The 25310-nt window shown below is 38.8% G+C and overlaps 1 protein-coding gene across 2 annotated transcripts; it reads left to right on the top strand.

Annotated features, from left to right (window-relative positions):
• The first annotated feature begins 499 nt into the window (after nt 1–499).
• On the top strand, nt 500–25204 carry LOC107827682 (uncharacterized). Of its 2 annotated transcripts, none has more exons than XM_075231306.1 (17): nt 500–1105; nt 2483–2577; nt 9491–9610; nt 10175–10264; nt 10339–10454; nt 10674–10773; nt 13081–13152; nt 13229–13276; nt 13352–13429; nt 13642–13761; nt 15513–15618; nt 18437–18600; nt 18807–18941; nt 22972–23102; nt 23385–23447; nt 23557–23635; nt 24773–25204. In XM_075231306.1, the coding sequence occupies exons 1-17, from the start codon at nt 793–795 to the stop codon at nt 24821–24823; spliced, it is 1881 nt and encodes a 626-aa protein (XP_075087407.1). In that variant the 5' UTR covers nt 500–792; the 3' UTR covers nt 24824–25204. The 2 variants fall into 2 exon arrangements, with proteins under 2 accessions (XP_075087407.1, XP_075087409.1); XM_075231308.1 differs by having other exon boundaries at nt 546–1081.
• The last annotated feature ends 106 nt before the right edge of the window (nt 25205–25310 follow it).

The raw sequence follows: 25310 nt of genomic DNA, 5'->3' as shown, positions 1-25310 counted from the left end.
TTTATGTTATAACTAATCATGACTCATGAGATTTTATATTGAAAATAAAATCCAACAAAACACAAGATTAAATGATTTTATAGTTTATCCCGATGTTATTATACTTATTCCATAAACGAAACAACCCATTTAATCAAGTAAAAGCTAATAGCAGCTTTTGTCCTTCAATTATTAGTATATTTTGAGTTTAGTGCTTCTGATATCTGACTAAGCATATATAACCCTTAATTACTTGTCTTGTGCACTTTTGATTTCTTGTCCAGAATTATTAACCGTAAGTCCGTAACCATTTAATTATCTATGTGTTACGTTAAGCTTATACTGTTATTTTCCATTTGAGGATATTATTATACTTATAAAAATAGTTCAAATACATATTTCCTGTATAAAGAGAGCAGAACCACACTTTTCAATTAATTGAAGGTTAAATTTGTTGAGTCATATGTCATAAGGACCTCAATTATAATTTACCAATAATCCAGGGACCCAAAATGCTATTATCCCATGAAATAATATAAAATCAAAATCAAACCCTAAGTGATATTTGGCTTTGGTTTACCTTTTTTTCTTTAAATATATTTAAAAATAGATTCAACTTCCTTAAAAAAGTTAGAGAAAGGGGGAAAAGGTCCCAACTTTCACGATCATTGGTCGTAGCGTTGGCACTACGAAATTAGTAAAGTATAAACGTCACTCTCCATTGTTGAAGTTGCCGCGACTTCCAAATCCTAACTGCACCCAATCGAACACCTCTTTTTTCGGTTCTGTGTGTTAGAATTCAGCCTCAAATTTATGCACATGAGGTGTTCGACAGTTTGCCAATCTGTAGCAAGCTGCATGAATATACCAAATAGTACTACTGGAAGTCCTTATCTTCTGCCAAAACCTGTTAAATTCTCTAACGGTGGATTGGTGTTACGCTCGCCTAGTTCGTATGTTCATGTAAATGGGTTCTCTTGCCGCTGCGCCACTACGTCGGTGCCACCTGGCGAAGATGTGTTCTCAGTTGTTACTTCTAAAACAAAGTCTGAAGTGGATTACCTTGGTCAAAGCACCAAAGGCGATTTGAACCTCAATTTTGGTACTACTCCATACATCTCTCCAAGTAAGCTCAAAAAAAGAAGAGGATTTTGGCCTCTTTGGTTGAGCTTTTGAATTGATTCTGATATTATGTGTTGCTAATTGCTTAAAGAAGCCAGTATGGTCCATTCCCCATTTGGGGGATTGGACCATACATTGGGTCATGTATGCAACCTTACCTTGCAAAATGACTGTTTCCACGGCTTGAAAAGTAACACGGCAGCAACTGTTAGTATTACCGTTAGTCTTGGACTAAAACGGTCCAAAGATACTCTTAACATGGTGTTAATATTGTCCGTTTTGGGCCAAACCTGCACGATTTTCCCCTAAAGGTCTCACACCATTAAGATTATTCAACTACTTATAAGGAGATCATTTTTCTTTTCTACTTTGGGACTTTGTTCACACACCCAACAATCGTCCCCTTGAAGTAAGTTTCACATGACCCATCATCATTCATGGCCTAATTTGGAAAGTAACTGTGTGTCACCTACATGGTATTTACGGTCACCGAAGCCCAAAGGTTGTGTATGCATTGTCAAAGTCGTAAACCTCGTAGACGGGCAAAGGCACTAAGTCGGGTCACATTCAACACTACGCCATCTCCATAGTCCCGCCAAACCGTTGGCTCTGAATCTGATACTAGTTGTTGAACTAAACGGCCCATGGTGTGATACAATCCGTTTTGGGCTAAGTCCATGCGGTTTTCCCCAAATGGCCTTACACCGTTAAGAGTATCCAACTCCTTATAAGTAGATCATTTTTCTTTGCTACTTTCCATGTGGGACTTTGTTCACACACACAACAAGTGTTGCGCCAAGGTTCCCCTTCTACTAATCGCTTAATTCACAACAACAAAAACAATGCCGTAGCTTTTAAATTGATTATGGTTATTCAAATACTCCTTTAGCTCTTTGTTCCAGTTTATATGATACTCTTGGTATTTTGGTTTCCTCTAATTATAATAAAGATGACTTTCAAGAATTTAACTTCAATTAACTATTCAAATTCTAAATTTGATTTCGGTTTTCTTGATCAAACTAATGTTTTAACCACTATTTCACTACATACTTATATAATACGCACGCCAAATTAATAGTCCAAACTTTGTGTCGAGGCAAAAACATCATAAAATGGAAGATTTTGCAGTGGCCTGCATCGGAAAAATAAAAGTTTTATTGATCACTTGCATTTGACAATAATGATAATAAAAGGTGGCTTTGTGATGATAACTGAAGTTTTAATTATAATTAATGAAATTGATTATCTAAATTAAACAGAGCTTTAAATAGAAAAGCAAAAGTAAAGAAGATACAACTTTTGGTGTATATAGTAGGGTGTTGGTTAACTATTATGATTTAAACATGGCAGTTCCTTATCATTTTACCTTCGAATGATGCAGGAATTGATGGCCAGGCACTACAAGGCCCTATTGAGGAGGTGGCAAAAATGGAAGCTCAAGAAGCAGAGAACCTGCTTCAACACTTGGGCATTCCGGTGCTGTAATACTGACCTTGTCTTTGTATTGCATTTATCAAGTTAGCATTTTGTTATGCGTATCACTTGCTGAAATCTCTTACAATGAGTAAACACTTTTGCTCCGTGTCATGTGCTTACTGTTTGTATTGAACAGTACCGTTCTTTTTTTGGATGTCAATTGGATGTGAAATTGCAACTAGACAATGGTCCATCTAACTGCACTCAAAATTTATATGCTAATAAATTTTTTTATGTAAATGATCTTGTATAATGATTATGTACAAAGCTTCATCTTGTGGTAATCATATAATTACTTGAAGTTTTTTTGAGTGATTGACCGATTTAGTCTCTTAATTGGATGAAGCTATAGTAGTAGATTCTTATGTTTCTTATCTTATCGTTAAATATGAGATTTGGCTTTCCCCCTCTCAACTGGGGAAAAATTAAGCTTATGACTTATGTATATCTCAGTGTTGAGAGAGGGACATGTGATTCTTGCGGGATTTTCTGCATGTTATACTCGTTGAAATGCTTTTACAGCATGAACTAAGAAAAGGCATGGTATCTTAGTGTTGCGACCAAACACACTCACGCAAGTATACGCGGTCGTCGAGTAATAAAGTGACTAAAAGTCGGATGTCGAACCCACGAGGACTTATGATTAACTATTAACTAAATTAGACTATCCTAATTATCTAAACAAGAATTAAATCTAAAAATATTTTATTCTAAACTAATTAAATAAGAAAAATATAAATAATAAACTTTGAACAGAGAGAGAGCAGATTTTAATGATATCAATGTAATGAAAACGATCTAGGGTTATGGGCTATCTAACAATCCTATTGTATTCTTCAATTGAATTGACCGACTAATTTATCTAGCTTATTGGTTGACAGGGTTAATATTGCTCATAAGAATCTGTCGAGTTCTTACTCGCCTATTCAAGCTAACCTAACGCCTATATGTCTATGGAGCTAGAATCAACAAGAACGCATTTATAATTCATGTAAATCAACCAAGCAAGGCAATTAGGTATATGTCTATCCTAACCACGAATCCGTTCCCCGATGCCCGAGTTCAAGAACTTGCCCTACTCAATCCTATATGCAATATAGAATTCCCACTTTCGAGTTCAATTCTAGATTCGTAGATAATATTCAATTGGTGATCAAGCAATTAAATAATTAAGTGCAAGATTGAATAAATAAACTAATATAATAAATCAAGAAGTCAAAATCAATATCCGAATAACAATAGTCATGAAAGAACCACAACCCTAGAACGTGAAGTTTAGCTCCATATAGACATGGTAGCCAAACAACAAATCATACAAAGAAACATAAAGATTATTAAGTTTGGTGGGAGAAAGATGAAACTTGATGAATTCCAGCCTCCACAGCTTTTTCGTGGCTTTTTCCCTCTCCCCAATATGTTATATAACCTAAAGGAGGCGTTTTTGGCTTATATATTGCGTACAAAAGTCGTGGGCCAAAGCTCTCCTATTCCTAGTCCAAATCGGCTTCAGGGATTGATGCTAAGGTGGATGCGACGCATCCACCTCGTCCTCCATTTCAATTTTGCCTGCGAAGGTGGATGCGACGCATCCACCTTGTCCTCTATTTCTCAGCTTTGCATGCGAGGGTGGATGCGACGCATCCACCCCTAGTTCCTCCATCTCAGCTTTGCCCAGGTGCGGATGCTATGGCGGATGCTATGGGCTGACTTCACTGCTAAGGGTGCGCGAACTGATCTTTTTCTAGATGGATGCGACGCATCCAATCTCTCTTCCTCTACCTAGAGCACCTTTTCTTCATATTTTTGCACTCCAAACACCCTAATTCACCACACACAACTCAATTAGTCATAAAACCAATAATTAAATCATGTTGGGCATTTTAAAGATCAAATAACATCAAGAAGCGGTTAAAACATGGGTAAAGTAACATCTACACATATCGAAATATGCCAAACATCACTACCCCACACTTAAACCTTTGTTCGTCCTCGAACAAACCATCACTATAGTAAACAAAATAAAATTAAGCTCTTATCATTCAAAGCACACTACATCTATGACCATGGTTATTTGCTACAATTAGGCTCTAGACTATGCATCAACACACTTCCCTTTTCTTATGCCCTTCTTTAAACATATTCGAACAAAGACAACATGCTCACAACAATCCTAACCTCAAAAACCGACTCAATGTCACAATGCACTCATGGCTTGAACAACCAACATCATAGAGAAATCTAATAACGTTACCTATTCCTAGTGAAACCATGTGCCCTCACAACAAAAGCAGAGAGAGTAGAATCAATCCACACATTCGAATCTCATGCTCACAAAGAAAATCGCTCACTCTCACAAAAGAAGTCACATGCATGTAGTTGGTACCATAGGCTTGCCCTTAATGTAAATCTCTACTAATGTAAGCTCGCTCGATCTAAAATCAATTAGGACTTTTTCATGGTTGTAATGTGGGCTAAGGGACGGGTAGGATATATTTAAGGAATAGTGATTCACCCTCCTAAGCACTTTAATACATCACAAAATTACTTTAAGCATTTTTTTTCTTCAACCCCACTTCAATTTCACAAACAATATCACCCCCAAAACAGTCCCTTTTTCTTTAAGCACTACTTTAGTTCATACCCACTAGCAAGAACAAGATAACAATTTATTCATTTATATTTTTCTTTCTTTTTTTTCCAGATTTTTCTCTTTTTTTTATTTTTTTTAATTTCCGCTAGTGGTGTATTATTTTACAAAATAAGTGCACCCTTCTTTCTTTCATTGGTTCCACTCAAAAGTCACCCCACACTTATTCCCTTCTTACTTCTTTTAGCGCTCATCTAACAATTAAAGTGCTTTAAGAGGTAAAAGGATTAAAACAATGTCAATTAAGAATAAAAAGGGTATAGGCTTGTAATGTGGGTACCAAATAAAAGGTCTACAGGCTCAAAAGGGTTAACTAGGGATAGATTTTATTTGTGATAAGCAATAAGCTCAAAAAGATCAAAGAAAGCCTAAAATCATTTTTCAAACCGAGCATCACCTAAAATTTCGCTTCAACTCACATACTGGGCAAGTTCTAGACACTACATGGACTACACAAAAACCTTACCACACATGGCACATGACTCATTAAGGACGGTCACATTCCGACTCTCAAACAATGCAAGTATTCACGGAGCAACGAGATATTAAGTATTAAACACAAGGTGAACATAAGTCATGTAAACGAGACATAGGCGCCACAAAACATGCTATCCAATTTAACAAGGCATCATCAATAAATTCAAATCATACAGAAGATACTACACATGCCAAAGCATAAATATGTTACTATCAAACAAGTCAAGGGCGCCTAGGTTCATCATTCTTGCTCCTTTTATTCCCTAAATTCCTAATCTACTCGGAACGAAAAAAGCTACCCGGTTCAAACTACATCCCATGGAAAAGAACCGAGGCACAAAGAAAAACCACAGGGGATTATTACTACCTAAAGAAAGCTAAAAGACATATTTTTGGATTTTTGTTTAGACTTTAATCCCTCAAGAAAACTATCTAGGAGATCAATCGTCGGGAAAAGTCCAATTTTTCTAATTTTTCATTTTTTTTTTAATTTCTTTTTTTTCTTTTTTCTTTCACAAAAGCTACTACACTTAAGAATGAGTACTACAACTAAGCTAAAATAGCACAGAAACTCATCCAAACGATCTCCTCACCCCACACTTAAAATTTTGCAATGTCCTCAATGCACATTATAAATAATAAGAGGGTAAACGAGACTCCCTGGTAGGCCAAAGGCCGAAGCAATAGCGGCTCACGAGGTACTCAGACTTCCCCAGGCATCGTCCTTTGTGTGGGCACCCCACACTTAGTCCTCACCATCTAGCTCGCTTTTGCACTCTTCTAATGGCTTTGCTTCCTATGCTCATAATCCTACAAAACAAAAATAAATACTACAAAATAATAAAAATAAAATAAAATAAAAAGTAAACAAAAATAAAAGAAAGCAGTAACGCTGGGTTGCCTCCCAACAAGCGCCTGATTTAACGTAGCGGCACGACGTGAATCACTTTTTGCCTCCACCTCGAACTTATGAATTGAGCCCCTAACATGGCATCCAGTTTGCGGCTATGCTCCAGTGGTGGGGCTACAAAGATAACCAGGCCAAGTAATAAATTTTTCACTCTACACTTCTCGGCCTTTAGATGAGGAATGTATTTTTTGCTTTTTGGCATGACAAATTCAAAAATATAGGCATCATGTTCCTCTTCCATTGACTCCTCCAAAGGCTTAGATGACTCGATTTCCATGTCATCATCCAAATACAATGTCGAAAAATGTTTAGAATGAGGACCAACACGCCCCAACTTTAGAATTGTATTACTATTTATATCCTCATATGTGCACACATTAGAGTCTTCAAATATAACATTATCTGCTACCTCGCATGGCTCTAGTGTACTTTTCTCAACATGGGCATCATCAACAGAAATATGCTCGAATGATTGGCTCTCCACTTTTAGCTCCTCAATTTGGCGTATAAGCTCCTTTTCAGCTTCTGACAACTCATTACTATTTTGTTGGGCGATAGACGCAACAACCTTTGCATTTAATTTATCTTGCAAGTCGTGAATAGTAGTGACAAATTTATAGATCCCTTGTCCCAGTTTAGATCTTCCCTCTATAAAGTGTCTCATCCCATCAGTAAGTTCCTCATGTTGAGCTTCATATATTTCTAACTTTTCAGCCTGTTCAGCCAGCCAAGTTTGGCTCAAAATCTCCTCTTTTTCAAAAATTTTCTCTTGCTGGTACTCGCTCTCTTCATTCAATTCTTCCATATTGGCCTTCATTCTTGTGATTGCTGCCCTCATTCTTTTCATATCTTTTTTGAGTTCATCCTGTTGCTCTGCTACTTGCCTCAGAATATCCCTAATATATGCATCAGGCTCCATATCCTGCACTTCATTGCCCCTATCAAACTCAGAAATATCATTAGAAAGATCATAATAAGGGCTCAGAGAAGGATGAACAAAATTAGGACAACCATCCCAATGGCCATCTTGACCACCACACATATTACAAATATTCCACTCAAAGGATTGAGATTGTGCGCACAACTCGCTCCTGGGAACATTCTGACAATTTTTCCACCAGTGGGGTCCTCCACAATATGGACAAGGATCATCAAAATAAGAATAACCATCATTCGAACAATTTTTATTCCAAGATGCCATGCTAAAATAAATAAAAAATACTAACTAAAATAAAAAAATAAAAAAAAACATGAATAGATAAAAAAATGTCTAATCTAGAAAAATAGCAAATTTCTAAGTCCCCGGCAACGGCGCCAAAAACTTGTTGCGACCAAACACACTCACGCAAGTATACGCGGTCGTCGAGTAATAAAGTGACTAAAAGTCGGATGTCGAACCCACGAGGACTTATGATTAACTATTAACTAAATTAGACTATCCTAATTATCTAAACAAGAATTAAATCTAAAAATATTTTATTCTAAACTAATTAAATAAGAAAAATATAAATAATAAACTTTGAACAGAGAGAGAGCAGATTTTAATGATATCAATGTAATGAAAACGATCTAGGGTTATGGGCTATCTAACAATCCTATTGTATTCTTCAATTGAATTGACCGACTAATTTATCTAGCTTATTGGTTGACAGGGTTAATATTGCTCATAAGAATCTGTCGAGTTCTTACTCGCCTATTCAAGCTAACCTAACGCCTATATGTCTATGGAGCTAGAATCAACAAGAACGCATTTATAATTCATGTAAATCAACCAAGCAAGGCAATTAGGTATATGTCTATCCTAACCACGAATCCGTTCCCCGATGCCCGAGTTCAAGAACTTGCCCTACTCAATCCTATATGCAATATAGAATTCCCACTTTCGAGTTCAATTCTAGATTCGTAGATAATATTCAATTGGTGATCAAGCAATTAAATAATTAAGTGCAAGATTGAATAAATAAACTAATATGATAAATCAAGAAGTCAAAATCAATATCCGAATAACAATAGTCATGAAAGAACCACAACCCTAGAACGTGAAGTTTAGCTCCATATAGACATGGTAGCCAAACAACAAATCATACAAAGAAACATAAAGATTACTAAGTTTGGTGGGAGAAAGATGAAACTTGATGAATTCCGGCCTCCACAGCTTTGTCGTGGCTTTTTCCCCCTTCCCACTATGTTATATAACCTAAAGGAGGCGTTTTTGGCTTATATATTGCGTACAAAAGTCGTGGGCCAAAGCTCTCCTATTCCTAGTCCAAATCGGCTTCAGGGATTGATGCTAAGGTGGATGCGACGCATCCACCTCGTCCTCCATTTCAATTTTGCCTGCGAAGGTGGATGCGACGCATCCACCTTGTCCTCTATTTCTCAGCTTTGCATGCGAGGGTGGATGCGACGCATCCACCCCTAGTTCCTCCATCTCAGCTTTGCCCAGGTGCGGATGCTATGGCGGATGCTATGGGCTGACTTCACTGCTAAGGGTGCGCGAACTGATCTTTTTCTAGATGGATGCGACGCATCCAATCTCTCTTCCTCTACCTAGAGCACCTTTTCTTCATATTTTTGCACTCCAAACACCCTAATTCACCACACACAACTCAATTAGTCATAAAACCAATAATTAAACCATGTTGGGCATTTTAAAGATCAAATAACATCAAGAAGCGGTTAAAACATGGGTAAAGTAACATCAACACATATCGAAATATGCCAAACATCACTTAGCATCTTATTTTGCTAACTGCTTGCAGTGTTTACGTGACATCTCTGATGTTTAAATCCACTGAAGATTTGTCACCTCTTATTTTGGAAGCAGCTGTAGCATTGGCATGTTGATCTTTGCAATATCTGACTCATGAAATGTGCAGGTTCCGCATTCTGCTCGACATTCCCCCCGTGGCATATTCTGCACACGCACATTAAATCTACGATCAATAAGTGTAATTGGTTACGATATGGACTATACACTGATGCACTATAACGTGATGGTAAGTTCTTGTTTCGTGTGACATATTAGTTTGTGGTTTCCTTTTTACAAATGCAGGCAAATGGTTCGTTGCATGTACATTTATTTCTTTTATTTACCACCCGCATCTGTTATTTTCTTGATTTCTGACTTGCATAGGACAATGATATGCCGATGCTATGCAGGGAACTAATCCTATAAGGCATCATAGGCAGTGTTTATCCATATATCTGTTTTATCTGTTACTAATTCTTTTATCTTTTGGTGCCTTATGAGGTTTGTACTTCTTTTAGGTGTTAGAGGCTATTGAATTCTGATGATAAGAAAAAATGCTTTATGTGTGTTATCAAAAAAAGAAAAAGTGCTCTATTTGCCCTAATTTCATTGATGTTGCTTGTTTGAGTTGCACTTTTTTTCAATTTTATGCTCTTAGGTTGTTGTTGGAAGTGCCATTGATTAGCATTTAGACTATAAAATTATTAATACATTGCTGTCATGTATATTCTTTTTTTCCTTTTTGTCCCTTGAGGAGCTTTAAATTGCCTTGTGGTTACTGGTATAGTGTGACTAAGTCCATAATTTACAGGCCTGGGAAGGAAGGGCTTATGATTACTGCATGGAAAATCTGAGAAGTGTGGGTTTCCCTGTGGATGGGCTTGCATTTGACCCTGAACTGGTATAGTCTGACCATGTGATCATGTTAATGGTTTGTCTTTAATACCCATTTGAGGACATTTCATTGGAAAACAGGTGATTAGAGGTCTTGTAATAGACAAAGAGAAAGGTAACCTAGTTAAAGCAGATAGATTTGGGTATATTAAGAGGGCAATGCATGGAACGAGAATGCTCTCAACTCGAGAAGTGAGGTATGGCTTGGGCTTTTGTGCCTATTAATCAGTTCCAAATATTGATCCATATATCCATTTTTATAGCAAAGATGGTCCACAAATGTTGTTTTGCAAATTGGGAAAGTTTCAAATCTATTTGCTCCTTGAAAATCTGAATGAATGTTCCACATTTTTATGTGCTCTGTGGAAAATTGGGTAACATTTTGGGTAGCATCTCATATTTTCTATGTATGGAAGTGAGATTTACGGGAGAGAACTGGTTGATCTGCGTAAGGAGAGCAGATGGGAGTTCCTCAATACACTATTCTCAGTTTCAGAAGCAGTGGCTTATATGCAGGTAGATCACTTGGCCTCCCTCAATATACCATGCCATGATTCCATACTAAATGACTTTATTTTTTCATGTTTGTCGTATACATTTGTTAGGTTTTTTATTGTGAAAGGATTTCTATGACTTCCATCTGTTCTTTATGCAGTTACTTTCCTTTTTAAAAAAGATCATTGTAGGTTGAGGGTTTTCATTAATCATTGTTTTATTTGTTATGTTTCTTGCGTTTTGATTATCTATTTTGTAATTGTTTTAGGGATCTTCTTGAGTTTGGTTTCTTCTTAAGCCATTTATTGATTGATAATAATTTAGGGTCCTAGTTTGCTAGGATCAGAGGTTTTATGGCCTGTTTTATTGCCCTTGTTTATATCTTGGTGTCCTCTATAAACGCTTGACCATGAAGGGGATTGGGTACTCTTCACTCCTGAAAGGTCGCTTCGTTACTGCTCTCTGTTTTACGTTTCCTTCTCCACAGAGGATTCCAGCTAGCTCTGTTCCAACAACTTATTAATGAAAGTGTCATTGATCCTTGAGTTCTTTTTAGGAATTTCTTAAACCAATTCTTCTTGAAGGTATTTCTGTCATTCCCCTGTCTTAGAAACTTCTGAATCAAGCAAAGATTTATGAGATTTCTTGATTTTAAAAAAAGATTGAAAGATGAGGGATGTCAAGACAAAGCTTCGTAAGGGAGCGGTAGCTAAGTATGGTGGTGAATTATAGTAAAATATGGTGAAAGTGGGTGGATTAGTTATTAGGAAGAAGATACGATAGCGATTTTGTATAATAAAGCTCTTTATTCTTTTTCCAAGAGTAGTGCATAATGCATTTCTGGCAGAGTAGAAGCCTGTAAAGCTGTAGGCTAATGTTGGCAATACTATGTAGGGACATGGTTCAGAGAATGTTTAGTCTGAAAAGTTGTAATGCGATTGATGAGGGGGAAATATTAAGGAAAGGACATAAGATAGTCTTAATTCCATGCCTAGCTTGTCCCCTCAGGCTTGCAATCCTAGGAAAATGATTGTTGGAATAAGCACAACCGTGGGCTTGTGGACTATAGGTGCCTGGTTGAGCTGGAGGCTGATTTAGGTATTGTGGAAGCATCTTCCTTAAGTAGGTGCTTACTTTAGATGATCTCTCGACTTTGGCGTCAGATTGCGGTGCTTACTTTGGTATGGCATGGATATTTTTTTCCGATAACTCTCGAGGGCTAGTGTCGCACAGTCCGAAACTCAGAGGATGATGGGCTCGTCCCTTTATCCTTCTCCACTAAAATACTGGGCTTTTGTCTGCGGTAAGGTTCGAACCCGTGCCGTACGCCTAATCAACACATCACATGTTGCGCTCTTACCGTTAGACCAAAGCCTTGGGGGCAGCATAGGGTATGGATATTGATAATTTATTGGTTTATTCATATGTCATTTGTAAAGTATTTTTCTAGCTTTGTTAACTAAGCTAATTGTTTTTAATCCTTTCATAGAGGAGAACTTCTCCTAAAAGATGGTTTATCCTTTCCGTAGTTATATTTTCCTTTTTTATGTTATAGAAATGAAATATACTCATCTACCACGTATTTGCCAAAAGAGATTGATACCTAGATAGAAAGGACGTCTCCACAAACTATGGTAAGAGGATAAAAATCTTTCTTTAACCTAAACTATTACTCATCCTACTTATAAGCTTCTCAGGCTCGAGAGGGCAACTTATGCAGAGGTGAAGAGAAGGTCAATTGTAGTCTCTTAGAGGTGCCTTAATATAGTTTGCAAAAGCTTTTGGTCTTTGCCATTGCCCAAATTGATCAAAGAAGCGAACTCCGTCTTCAGAAATTATTCATTTCTCATCCCCTTTTCTACAGAAAGAATTTTTTCCTTTGTTAAACAAGTTATACACAAGCTGGAAGGAATCTTGCTGAGTTTTGCTCCATAAGATGCTAGATATGTATGCTGAAGTTTGATTGTTCGCAAATGGTTGCTTTAAATCTTCATTTTAAGTTTTTGTTCCACATTCAGTTAATTTGTTGCTGAACCTGCAAAAGATGAGATCAGTCTCATAAGTAGATGTTTACTGAAGTGGTTCTCTCTTTTGATAAACAAATTCTATGATAGTCGTAGTACTACTCCTTTCGGTAGAGGCTGATATTTTGCTAAACTATATTTGGGTAAAGTTTCATCCAGTTGCTTGTTTCTCCTTAACGATGTTATATTCGAATTGCATAAATTTCTTGAACATCAGGGGTTTTAACAAAGAAGAATGTATCTAGCTCTAAGTATTGCTTCTTCAGCACTTTAGCCCTATGTCCTAGACACATCTCTTTTGCAGATGGTAGATAGGCTGGATGAAGGAGTTATAGGACCAGATCTCTGTCCACTTGATTATAAAGGGCTTTACAAGGTATGATTTGGATGCTGTGCGTGAATGGATTGTGATCTGAACCTTGAGTTTGCCAACTCTTTTGTATTCTATTTAGGCTGTTGGTAAGGCACTCTTCAGAGCACATGTAGAAGGTCAACTGAAGGTATGTGTTTCGTTGATCCATAGCTTCACATGTTGGGAGCTGCAAATATCACTCTAGTCTGTGTCACACATGCAGAGCGAGATAATGTCCAAACCTGAACTATTTGTAGAGCCTGATCCTGAGCTACCTTTGGCATTATTGGATCAAAAGGAGGTATGTAACTCTATCCATTTGAATTAAATATCAATGCTCTATTTTAGAGCCTTGAATGAATAAACTTAATGATTTTAGCCTAGCAAGTCTGTAAAGGTACAATAAGACAATCAAGGGTGAGATTAAGTTGTCCAATTTCATATTAATATTTATTTAAGCTCCTAACAAAAAAAGATGGTCGATTTAGCATCTAACATTTCATGTTTCATCAGGCTGGGAAGAGGCTATTGCTGATTACAAATTCAGATTATCATTACACAGACAAAATGATGCAGCATTCGTTCAATCGGTATCTTCCCAATGATATGAACTGGCGAGATCTATTTGAGATGGTGAGTAAGTAAAACAAGATCATGATAATAGCGAATTTACTTTATCTCCAACAATTAGCCACTTAAGTCTTGATCTCATAGTATTAATGCATTTGAAGAGAAGATTATATAAAAGATAATTTTGTCTTGCCAAATGTCATAGTTAGAATTTGAGGGCTAACTATTTTGACTCCTTTATTGCGTGCTACAAATTAAAGTCCTCTTTCCATTTCCTTTTTTGTTCTACTCATATTGAGTTCGGGACAATCAATGCATAAGTTCTTCTTGCTGTTGAGCTCCTCTTATGTTGTTAATTTAAAAAAAAAGAACTTTAGTCCAACCCAACTCAAAAGTTAGCTCATGATATGAGGATCACCCCATATAAGAAAACAACAATCCATTCCTTCAACCAACATAGGCCACTCCAATACCACGCACGCCTAGTGTTGACAATCCAAAGCGTGGACAACATGACATAGGGCCCCAGCATTTCATACATCAAGAATAAGGATAGGTCTGGCTCTGATACCACGTTATGAAAATGTAGCAGGGGCATAAGCCAACCTCAAGGTAAGGATTGTCTAAGACCATAAGGAGACAACAGCCTGTTTACCTCATTGGATTTGGGATACTCAACAGTTAAATTGGATGACATAAACTAAATGATTATTAATAACTCTTAACATATCCTACTTGGAAAGAATGGTGTTGCAACTTGCAAGAAAAGAGAAAGAAAGAACAAAAAAAGGAAACCATGTACCTCTAACATAAAGGAGAGAACGATCATGTTTATTTGTATTTTTATTTTTGTTTTCAATAATTTTTTCTTAGGCGATAGGCAAGTACAAAATATTTCTTAGTAGCTATTATTTTGGACCTGGTCTAACTCATCCACAAAACTAGTTCATGAAACGAGGATTGTCCAATAGTATGTAAGGAAACAATAACTCATTCGCTTAGCCTATATGGGACACTTAACAATTTGGCAAAAGTTTCTTTTTTGTTCCCCCTTCATCTCTATAATAAGTCATAGAAAATACTTTCTTAACTGCCTTTCCTTTTTCCTTTTTTGGGGAGGGGGGTGGTGGTGGTGGTGGTTTGGTTTCCTTGCTAAATTCATATATGTTTGATATTTCTCAATTTTTTGTTAATTGTCCGCTTCACTTCAAAGAATCATGCTCTTCAATTCTCGCTCTTCGTGTCAACGTCCAAGGACCTTGCAATTAAAATAGCTAACTTTATTATCTAATATACAATAATGGTGATATTAAACCAGCCTCGTAACATTGAGATTCAACGAAAAGAACCAAACAATCTCGTTTGGATCACGTTTCGCATTATTGTTTGGCGGACACACTTCTCTGAAGCGCATGGCTTCACCAATGAAGCGATAAGCCGATAACCCCTCGCTTCACATTGTTTCATCACTTTAAGTGATGAACAAATTGTTTTTAATTAACACTGGGAGGCCTAGATATTTGTTTGCGTAGAAAATGACAGTACACAAGTTGGATGGTCCTTATGGATTGATTCTTGAGGACAATTAGCAGAATGATTGTTATAACTGAAAGAAACTCTAGAAGGGAAAAATGTCAAAAACATTGTGTGGGGTTGGAGCTAGTCTTTATTTGAAATCCTTTTATTAGTAAGAATTTTTTCTAGTATGGTAATATTGCATTTATGAGGTCTTGTTTTCTCTGTCCAATGGTTAATTTATTGAAATGTTAAATGGTTTTGTAACTAAATCTATTTTCCTTCTTTATCATTTGCAGGTTATAGTCTCATCTAGGAAGCCAGAATTCTTCCAAATGTCCCACCCAATGTATGAAGTAGTGACTGGTGAAGGTCTAATGCGCCCTTGTTTTAAGGCTCGCCCAGGTGATTAATTCTTCTAACTAATGATACAAAAATCATCCCTTATTTTGATAAGTAAATGAAATCATCTTCTCCTCATGTCTCATTCTAGCACAATTTCTTTTTCCAACATTATTCGCCATTTTGTATATGGTTGGCAAATGGGACAGACGAGATCCCAGTGAAATTTTCGAAGGACGCGGCCGGAGCAGGCTTGGAGTGGCTTACTGGATTGTTTAATATCATTTTTAGAACAAAGAGGATGCCCGAAGAATGAGGTGGAACTTGATGATTCCGTTGTACAAGAGCAAAGGTGAAGTCCAGAATTGTAACAACTATAGGGGTATCAAGCTGCCGAGTCATACTATGAAAATTTGGGAGAGGGTGGTGGAGAGGAGGGTGAGGAGTGTGTTGCCGGGGCGGTCCACTACATAAGCCATTCATCTTGTGAGAGGATTGGTGGAGCACTATGAGGAAGAAGAACATGCATATGGTATTCATTGACCTAGAAAGAACTTACGAAAAAGTCCCGAGGGAGGTTCTATGGAGATATTTGGAGGTTAGCGGTGTTCCGGTAGCGTATGCTAGGGTGATTAAGGACATGTACGATGGAGCTAAGACTCGGGTGTGGACTGTGGGAGGAGACTCTGAACATTTTCCAGTGGTGATGGGGTTGCATCGGGGATCCGCTCTTAGCCCATTTTTATTTGCCCTGGCGATGGATGTGCTGACGCGACACTTTCAAGGGGAGGTGTCGTGGTGTATACTATTTGCTGATAAAAAATGCTGATTAACGAGACGCAAGGCGGGGTTAACGCTAGGCTGAAGGTTTGTAGACACACTCTGGAGTCTAAAGGTTTCAAGTTGAGTAGGACGAAAACATAGTACTTGGAGTGCAAGTTCAGTGATGGGATGCATCAAGCCGGAGTGGAAGTGAAGCTTGATACACACTCATCCCCAAGAGAGAGTTTCAAATATCTTGGGTCTGTATTCCAAGGCAACTGGGAGATTGACGAGTATGTTACACATTGTATTGGAATGGGGTGGATGGAATGGAGGCTCGCTTCTGGTGTTTTGTGTGATAAGAACGTACCACCAAGACTTAAGGAAAGTTCTACAGAGTGGTGGTTAGACCGACCATGTTGTATGGGGCTGAGCATTGGCCAATCAAGAAATCCCATATCCAGAAGATGAAAGTAGCAGAAATGAGGATGTTGAGATGGATGTGTGGCATGCAAGGAAAGATAGGATTAAGAATGAAGTTATTAGGGACCAGGTGAGAGTGGCACCTGTGGAGGACAAATTTGCGGGAATTGAGGGTGAGATGGTTCGGGCATGTGAAAAGGCGAGACGTAGATGCCCCGGTTAGGAGGTGCTAGAGATAGGTAGAGGTAGGGCCGAAGGAGTACTTGGGATAGGTGATTAGACATGACATGACATTGCTTCTGCTTACCGAGGACATGACCCTCGATAGGAAGGTGTAATGATCGAGTATTAGGGTTGCAGGTTGACAGGTAATCAAGAGTTTCTCCTAGTCTTGCCTGTAGTATTAATACTATTTTTGTATTTTCTTATCCTTAGATCTTTATTATTACTCGTGTCGTTTGCTTCCGTTATCTTATTACCTTGTTGTTGCTATGGTTGCTTCCTTTTCACTATTCCTTGAGCCGATGGACTATCGGAAACCGCCTCTCTACTTTCACAAGGTAGGGGTAAGGTCCGCGTACACATTATCCTCCCCAGACTCCACTTGTGGGATTAAGTTTGTTGTTGTTGTTGTAGTATATGGTTGGCTTAATGTGTAACTTTTGTTTTATTTCTCAATAAAATTTGCTTCTTCTTGAGACATTTCAATTGTGAAAGTAGTTGGACTTTAAAGGTCACCATATCCTGGGATGGCATACCATGGAGTAAGACTTGAATAATTGGATTAGACTTGTAAGACTTGAATAATTGGATTAGACTTGTCAAATTTAGTTTCTTAAGTTCCAGTAGAGCCTACAAACATCTTAGCTTAGTTCAGGGCTTCAGGCTTTTCAAGGAGTAAGTATCCGAAACTGAAAGAAAAAGAAGGATGAAACAAGCTAACTGATTAATGGGGTGGTAGCTAATTTTAACAATGCTTAAATGTAATTGTTACATATATTAAAAGAGAAAGAGAAGATGGATATTTAGAGAAGGAAAGGCCGAAAGGGGAACGGATAATCTCATTGTTGAAATTATTCTTCATATTTATCTGTTTATACCTGAGGAGTACATACTGCTTTTACGCCGATGAAATAAAGCAGCTTGCAGATGACGGAAAGTTAATTGCCTTGGGAAACTTTGAGTTAGAGAAATTCTGCTGCTAAAAGATTCGCTTGGAGATTAAGCTATGTTCCTGGCGTAGTTATCCTGTTGTGGGAGAAGCATGGTGACAGCTGACCGAGTTTTCGATAATGGGCTGTCATTAAAACTACTAAAGGACTGCGTAGGGCCCCTAAGAACTGGCACAGTAGCCCAACAGCATGACCCTAACAATGTATTTAGACCCAGAAAAAAGGGTAGGAAGAAAATAGAAATTGATTATCCTCCGATCTCGTCATGCAAAAATGATGTTATTTCTGGATGTAGGATTCTCTTTGTGCTTGAAATACCTCTAAAAAGTTTCTTGCTTTTGATTTAGGATCTGAATTTTGTAGGTGTTAGGCTTCTTTGAGTTTTCACTTGTCAGGAGTTTTCTCCGGCGATCACCATAACATTTGGCCATTGATAATATTTCATAGTTGCTATTGAACATGGACAGGACTTGTCCTTCCTACAAGCCGCAGCTAATTTGCTGGAGTTAATAATTTTCTTATAGGTGGATTGTACTCTGGAGGAAGCGCTCAGATGATTGAGAGTTCGCTCAATGTCCATGGAGATGAAATCTTGTATGTTGGTGATCATATATATACAGATGTAAGCGTATCCAAGGTCCATCTCCGGTGGAGAACTGCTTTGATTTGTCGAGAACTAGAAGAGGAGGTTAGTTAATCTTCGTTAGATCTTTGGGATTGGATCTTTTCCTTTTGGCTCCATTAGTTGGATTTGGGGGTTCCATTTGGTGGAATCTTTTGGAGTTTAGTATCTTGCTTTCTATTTCGGTGTTATCTAGTTCTTCTTTTCATCTCTGTTTATGATTTTGTCCGGTAAGACTTCTGCATATCATGCTTTGAATTCTTATTCTGCAGTATAATGCCTTAATTCATAGTCAACAACATCGAGCTACTTTGATAGATCTTATCAATCAAAAGGAGGTTCTAGGTGATCTTTTTAACCAACTTAGGCTTGCTCTTCAGAGGAGAACCATGGGACGTCCTGCACAGGTAAGTTTGCTATATCTACCATATATATATTCTTGCTTTTTTGTAGATTAACCTTAAATATTCTTCCTCCTGTTTCATGTTTGCAAGTAGTGTCTTCAACGTTCAATCTGATATTCACCAAGTACCCTAATAAGTAGTTATTGACATGTTGCTTGATATTGTATTACATATCTTATTGAAGGTGTTTACTGCAATGGCAAGCTGAACCTACAGGATTACTAGTTGGTAGAAAGAGTTAATCCTTTTTTTTCTGGAAACCATTGAAAGGAAAATGGATGTCTGCAAATTGTATTACAATGTAGCTTTGGAACAGAGTACAACACTCTGTCAGATCATTTTCTTTTTTTTGATAAGGTAAATTGATGTAATCAAAAGGGAGAAAAAACTCCCGCATACAAGAAGTATACCAAAAAGTAAAGAATTTACATCAGAACATGATTCTCTACAAAAGACGCCCAATCTTCTACACAAGTAGGGGCTATATGTGTGCACCAAAAAGCGATCAAAGATAAAAGACTATTCTTAAGATGTGAAAACGGAGACTCAATCCCATCAAAAACTCTCCTATTTCTCTCTCCCCAGACTATCCACATGAGAGCTAACGGGGCGAACTTCCACGCCTTTTGCTTGCTTCTTTTACGGAAACCGGCCCAGCTATATAGCATTTCCTTTACAGTGTTTGGCATCACCCATTGAAGATGATCAACTTCTTCCCCTGAGCTTTTACACATGTAGCACCAACTAACAAGTGTAATTCCTCTCTTTCCCAGATTTTCAGCTGTCAAGATCACTCCCTTCGCTGCTAGCCATGCAAAAAAGCACACCTTCGTGGGCGCCTTGGGAATCCAGATCGATGAGTATGGAAAAATGGCCTCCTCTCTCGCCAACATACTCTGGTAAAATGACTATACGGTGAACAAACCATCGCCACACAACCCCCATCTCCAAGAATCGCAAGATGGATGGGGCCTATCTTGCCCGTATAGCAGTGCCAACAAATTTTGGAGTTCCGAAATCTCCCAATCTTGCATGTTCCTTCTAAAAAAGAGGTCCCATACTACCCCTCCCTTCATGTTCCTTGCGAATCTGTTGGACCATCAATTCCTTCTGGTTTGAAACTCTGAAGACGTGGGGGAAAGAGACCCTCAAAGTATCCTCTCCACACCACTTGTGATTCCAAAAGCTGATTCTCCTTCCATCTCCCACCTTGTAAGTGATGTTGCCATAGAAAGCTTCCCAGTTCTTCATGATGTTCCTCCACATGCCACACCCGAACGGTGCTGTGATTGCCTTGGTCCTTCAACCCCCTCCCGTGGAATCGTACTTTTCTTCTATGATCTCCCTCCATAGAGCATGCTTTTCTACCCCGAATCTCCACAGCCACTTCCCCAGCAAAGCTCTGTTGAATACCCGAAGATCTTTTATTCCAAGTCCACCCCACTTCTTTGGGGAAGTGACTGTCTGCCAATTCACTAGATGAAACTTTCTAGTTCCATCCGCCGCTTCCCAAAAAAAATTCCTTTGAAGCCGCTCCAGTTTTTCTGTGATGCTCACAGGAGCTTGCAACAGGTAATAGGTAGGGATACTCGACAAAGTGCTTTTGATAAGCACTTCCTTACCGCCTTTTGACAAGTACCGTTTATGCCAGCCTGCTAATCTTTTTTCAACCCTTTCAATGACTGGATTCCAAACCGCAGTATCCTTATGCAAAGCGCCCAATGGTAGACCCAGGTAAGTAGTGGGAAGAGAGCCCAACTTGAATCCGAGAACATGAGACAAAGCACCAATGTTAGCAACCTCACCCATGGGGAAAATCTCACACTTGCCGAGGTTGATTTTGAGTCATGATACTATCCGAAACCACTGCAGTACCTGCTTCAGGCAGGTCAATTGATCCATATCGGCATCGCAGAAAACCAGTGTGTCATCCGCAAAAAGCAAATGAGAGACTCTTCGGGCACTGAGCACCCCGATCGGAGCTGAGAATCCTCTCAAGTAGCCTCCACTCGCCGCACGATCCATCATTTTACTCAGATCATCCATCACTAAAATGAATAGCATGGGGGATAGGGGGTTACCTTGCCTGAGACCCCTGGAGCTGCCAAAGAAACCACACGGGCTACCATTAATCAGGACAGAGAATCTGACTGAGGAAATGCAGAACTTGATCCATCCCCTCCATCTTTCCCCAAACCCCATCCGCTTCATAATGAAGTCCAGGAACTCCCAATTGACATGGTTGAAAGCCTTCTCAAGGTCCAACTTGCACAGTAAGCCGGATTCTCTATTTTTTCTTCTGGAGTCTACAAGTTCATTTGCCACCAGAGCAGTATCCAGGATCTGCCTGCCTTCCACAAACGTATTCTGGGAGGACGAAACAGACACGTCAAGAACCTTCTTGAGTCTGTTGGAGAGCACTTTAGAAATAATCTTGTAAATGCTCCCCATAAGACTGATAGGCCTGTAGTTTCTGATACAAGATGCGCTTTCTTTTTTAGGCACAATAGTAATAAAAGAAGTATTGATACTTCTCTCGAAAGCACCATTCACGTGGAAGTATTCAATGGCTTCCATCAATTCCACCTTAATGGTGTCCCAACAGAGCTGGAAGAAGGCCAAGGAGAAACCATCAGGCCCGGGGGCCTTATCACCAGCACAACTCGAAACAGCATCGTGCACCTCCTCCTCCTTGAAAGATCTTTCTAGCCACTCACTGTCTCCCTCCCCTATGTGGTTGAACTCTATTCCCCCAAAGTAGGCCTCCAACTAACTTCCTCTTTGTATAAGTTCTCATAAAACTCCACTATCGCCCCCTTTTACCTCCTCCTCTCCCTCAATCCTCACCCCATCCACAACTAAGGACTCTATGAAGTTTCTCCTTCGATTTGCAACCGCAACCCTGTGGAAAAACTTGGTATTCGAATCCCCCTCCTTTAGTCAGAGCGCCCTTGATTTTTGCTGCCAACTAGTCTCCTGAGCTATTGCTAACTCGACTATTTCCCTCTTAACCTCCCCCAATCTCGCTTTCTCATATTCATCTAGTTCCCTCGCCCCTTCCCCTCTCTCTAATTCCCCCAATTCATGCATAAGCTCCCTCATTTTGACCTCTACCTTCCCGAAGACCTCCTTATTCCACCTAATAATATCTCCCTTGAGCAATTTGAGTTTCTTCGACAGACGGAATGAAGGTGACCCTGATACCCCGTAGCTTGTCCACCATTCTTTCACTTTGTCACCAAATCCTGGCACTTTCAACCATATGTTCTCGAATCGGAAGGGAGCACGCACACCCCTCACTCTGCATCCATCTAGCAAGATAAGCAAATGATCCGAAGTCAGCCTAGGTAAGGGAATCTGCAGCACATTCGGCACCAGCTCATCCCAGGAGGGCGATATCAGAAATCTATCAAGTCTAGACCTTGAGTTGGAATCCTCCGCCCTGGTCCAAGTAAACCTTTCCCCTGACAGAGGAAGATCAATGAGAAAGTGATCATTGATGAAATCAGAAAACTCCCCCATGGCCCTCGAAATCAGATTACACCCTAATCTCTCCTCTGGGAATCTAATAGTGTTAAAGTCTCCCCCTAGAACCCATGGAATGTCCCATTCCCCCATAATATTGGCCAGTTCCTCCCAGAAAGACACCTTGGGCCCTTCCCCTACCGGTCCGTCTCTGTCAGATCATAAGCAGTTTGTTTGAGAATTTCCCTTCTATAGTTCTTTCTCACTTTTCCGGTGGATTATTCTTAGGGGGGAACATATTGAACTGGATGTAGGTTGTGTGGGAATATACTGGGTATGTTGTTGTTATAGTTCTGTTTTGCTATAGTCTTTAACCAGTATCTGGAAAAACATAAAAGAGGAAGAAAAAGGTCTGGCTCTCTAACAAGTCTATTTTGCAATGTCTTAGTGACTTGTGTAGGTTACTTTGTCCTATCATTTTGTTACTTGATTATGTAGGTTACTTTGTCCTATCATTTTGTTACTTGAGGTAACCAATTTAAAGATGTATTATCTTATTATGCATCAGACCCTTGCTGCCACACACATGGAAGATAATGAACTCACAGAAAGCATGCAAAAGCTACTTGTCGTTATGCAGAGGCTAGACCAGAAAATTGGTCCAATGTTGGATGAGGACGGAGAGCTTTTCAACAAAAGGTGATTTGAAGATTTTTCTTTTGGAGTTACCTGTCTCTTCAATTCAGCTCAGATTTCTTATAGTAGTTTTATTTATGGTATCACTAGCTCTTAGTTGAGATTTTAATGTTCAGAGTGAGTCAACACTCAACATCACCTCGACCAAGTTTAACGTATAAAGGTTGAAGGAATCTTTACTTGCATATCTGCATGTTTTCTCAGATGAGCTCACAGGAATGGTTTCTTTTTCAATTGACGAATTTGGACTTGAGGGTAATCTATCTGCCTTATTTTCCCTTTCAGGTGGGGTTATCTTTCGCGTGCAGGTCTGTGGGATAAAAGCCACTTGATGCGTCAAATTGAGAAGTATGTCAATGTGTTGTGAAAATTTATGTCACTTCCCCTATTAATTGATGGTAAAAGATTTTTGTAAGTATCTGGACTGTTTTTACATCTTTTTAACTTGAAACTGCAGATATGCTGATATTTATACCTCCAGAGTTTCAAACTTCCTCCACTATACACCTTTCATGTATTTCCGTGCTCAAGAACAGGTATTCAAGGTTTGCTGGTAACTGTGCATGAAATTATGAGTGCTCTCTAGTAAATAACATCAAGCAAGATTGATTTATTTTTTAAACCTTTTACTCCCTCCGGCCCGAATTAATACGACACTCCTTCCATTTTGGAATGTTCATGAATATTTGAAACCATTCCATCTTCGGGAATAGTGAAGGTCAGTGTTGGCAAAATTTTAGTACTAAAATTGGGCTTGAGGTATGGTCTAGTGGTAAAAAGGTGTATGATAGAGGGACTGACCCATTATCTTTCGAGTTTTGAAAACCGTGCACCACTAGCCCTCGATGTTTCTCTGCCCCCCCCCCCCCCCAAACACACACACACACACCTCCCACCCCACAAAAAAGTTGTGTTTGAGGTGAAATATTTTCTGCTTTCTTAGAGCACGTCTCATTCATGCTAGGAAATCTGTATTTTAAATAATAAGTGGTTGCCCCTTATATCAAGTCCAAGTTTGCTTTCAAAATGCTTACATGTAGTTGGCTGGTTGTGTTTATCTATTTCCAATTCTTGGTCATGCCTCAGAAGATTTGATCCAGGGGTAATCCAGAGTTGTCCAACAAAACCTTGGCCTTCTAGTGGTCACTATAGTAAAGGCTCACTTGTATGACACTGTGCATTTCCTGTTTCTCTACGTCTTGTCACCCGGAAAGTTTGGATAGTTATTACTTTTTGAGATGTGTTTTCTTTTCTTTGATATAATGATAGACCCACCAATAAGTTACAGAATTTATTTTTTGATGGATTAAATTACTCTCTTTGAAGGTAAGCTCTTTGCTTTACCAATTAAAAAAATAGAATAACCCTTTTGAAGTTCTGGTGTAATATAATGCCTGCAACATAGCTAGTTCTGGAACAAACCAATCCCTTGGGATAATGGCTGGACTATTTCATCGAGCTGCACTAATATTGCTCTGTAAATTTAAATGCCCCTTCCATTTCTGGCAGCTCTAGCTCCATTTAGTAGCTTATTCTTTTCATTCTTTTCTTGTTTGTTGGACGGTGAGCTTGTGGTTACAGTTCGGATTTAGTAGTCTCTGCTAATCACTGTAGTCTCTTAACATTTGGACCAACATTTTCTCTCTTTCTAATGTACTCCTTTCTTCATGCAGAATCTCGCCCATGATTCATACACATTTGACCATCTACGGCGTGATAATTAACAGGAGTGGCGAAGTCTCATTGTAGCTCTATGGCTAGTTCTCATTGTTGTATATTAGATGCTAAATTTGTCATCGGCTCTCCTCCACCCTTGTACTCCAACCCCACACCTGCTTCAACTTGCTGTTGCAGGAATCCAGTATCAGCTATCGAATGGCATAGCTATGTAATTGTACAAGTGAACAACTGAGACAGTCATAATAATCACTAGAAAAACCTAATTCATCAAAGCCGTCTTGCCAGTTCATCATATTGACTTATGTTTTAGTGAAATGTAGCTCTCTTTGACATTCTCACTGCATCTGTTTTTACTATTCAGAAGACTTTTTGGATTTGAGAACTTGCCAGATTTTATATTGATATCAATGGCGACTTTGTTGGTTGATGTGGAGCAGCACGGAGTTATGCCCCCCCCCCCCCCCCCCCACGGGCACCTTTTTTCTGTTAAATTAGTCATGGAGGTTTTACTCTGCTTAATTTCAGATGCAA

This window comes from Nicotiana tabacum, chromosome 15 (assembly GCF_000715075.1).
Source record: "Nicotiana tabacum cultivar K326 chromosome 15, ASM71507v2, whole genome shotgun sequence".
Taxonomy (NCBI): domain Eukaryota; kingdom Viridiplantae; phylum Streptophyta; class Magnoliopsida; order Solanales; family Solanaceae; genus Nicotiana; species Nicotiana tabacum.
This window is presented reverse-complemented; position numbering and strand designations above follow the sequence as displayed.

Excerpts from the sequence above, each read along its gene's own strand:
- LOC107827682 (XM_075231306.1), top strand. The coding sequence starts at position 793 with ATGCACATGAGGTGTTCGACAGTTTGCCAATCTGTAGCAAGCTGCATG. Across the intron at positions 13,430-13,641 it reads CATTATTGGATCAAAAGGAG|GCTGGGAAGAGGCTATTGCT; the intron begins GTATGTAACTCT and ends ATGTTTCATCAG. Across the intron at positions 15,619-18,436 it reads TTGTTTTAAGGCTCGCCCAG|GTGGATTGTACTCTGGAGGA; the intron begins GTGATTAATTCT and ends ATTTTCTTATAG.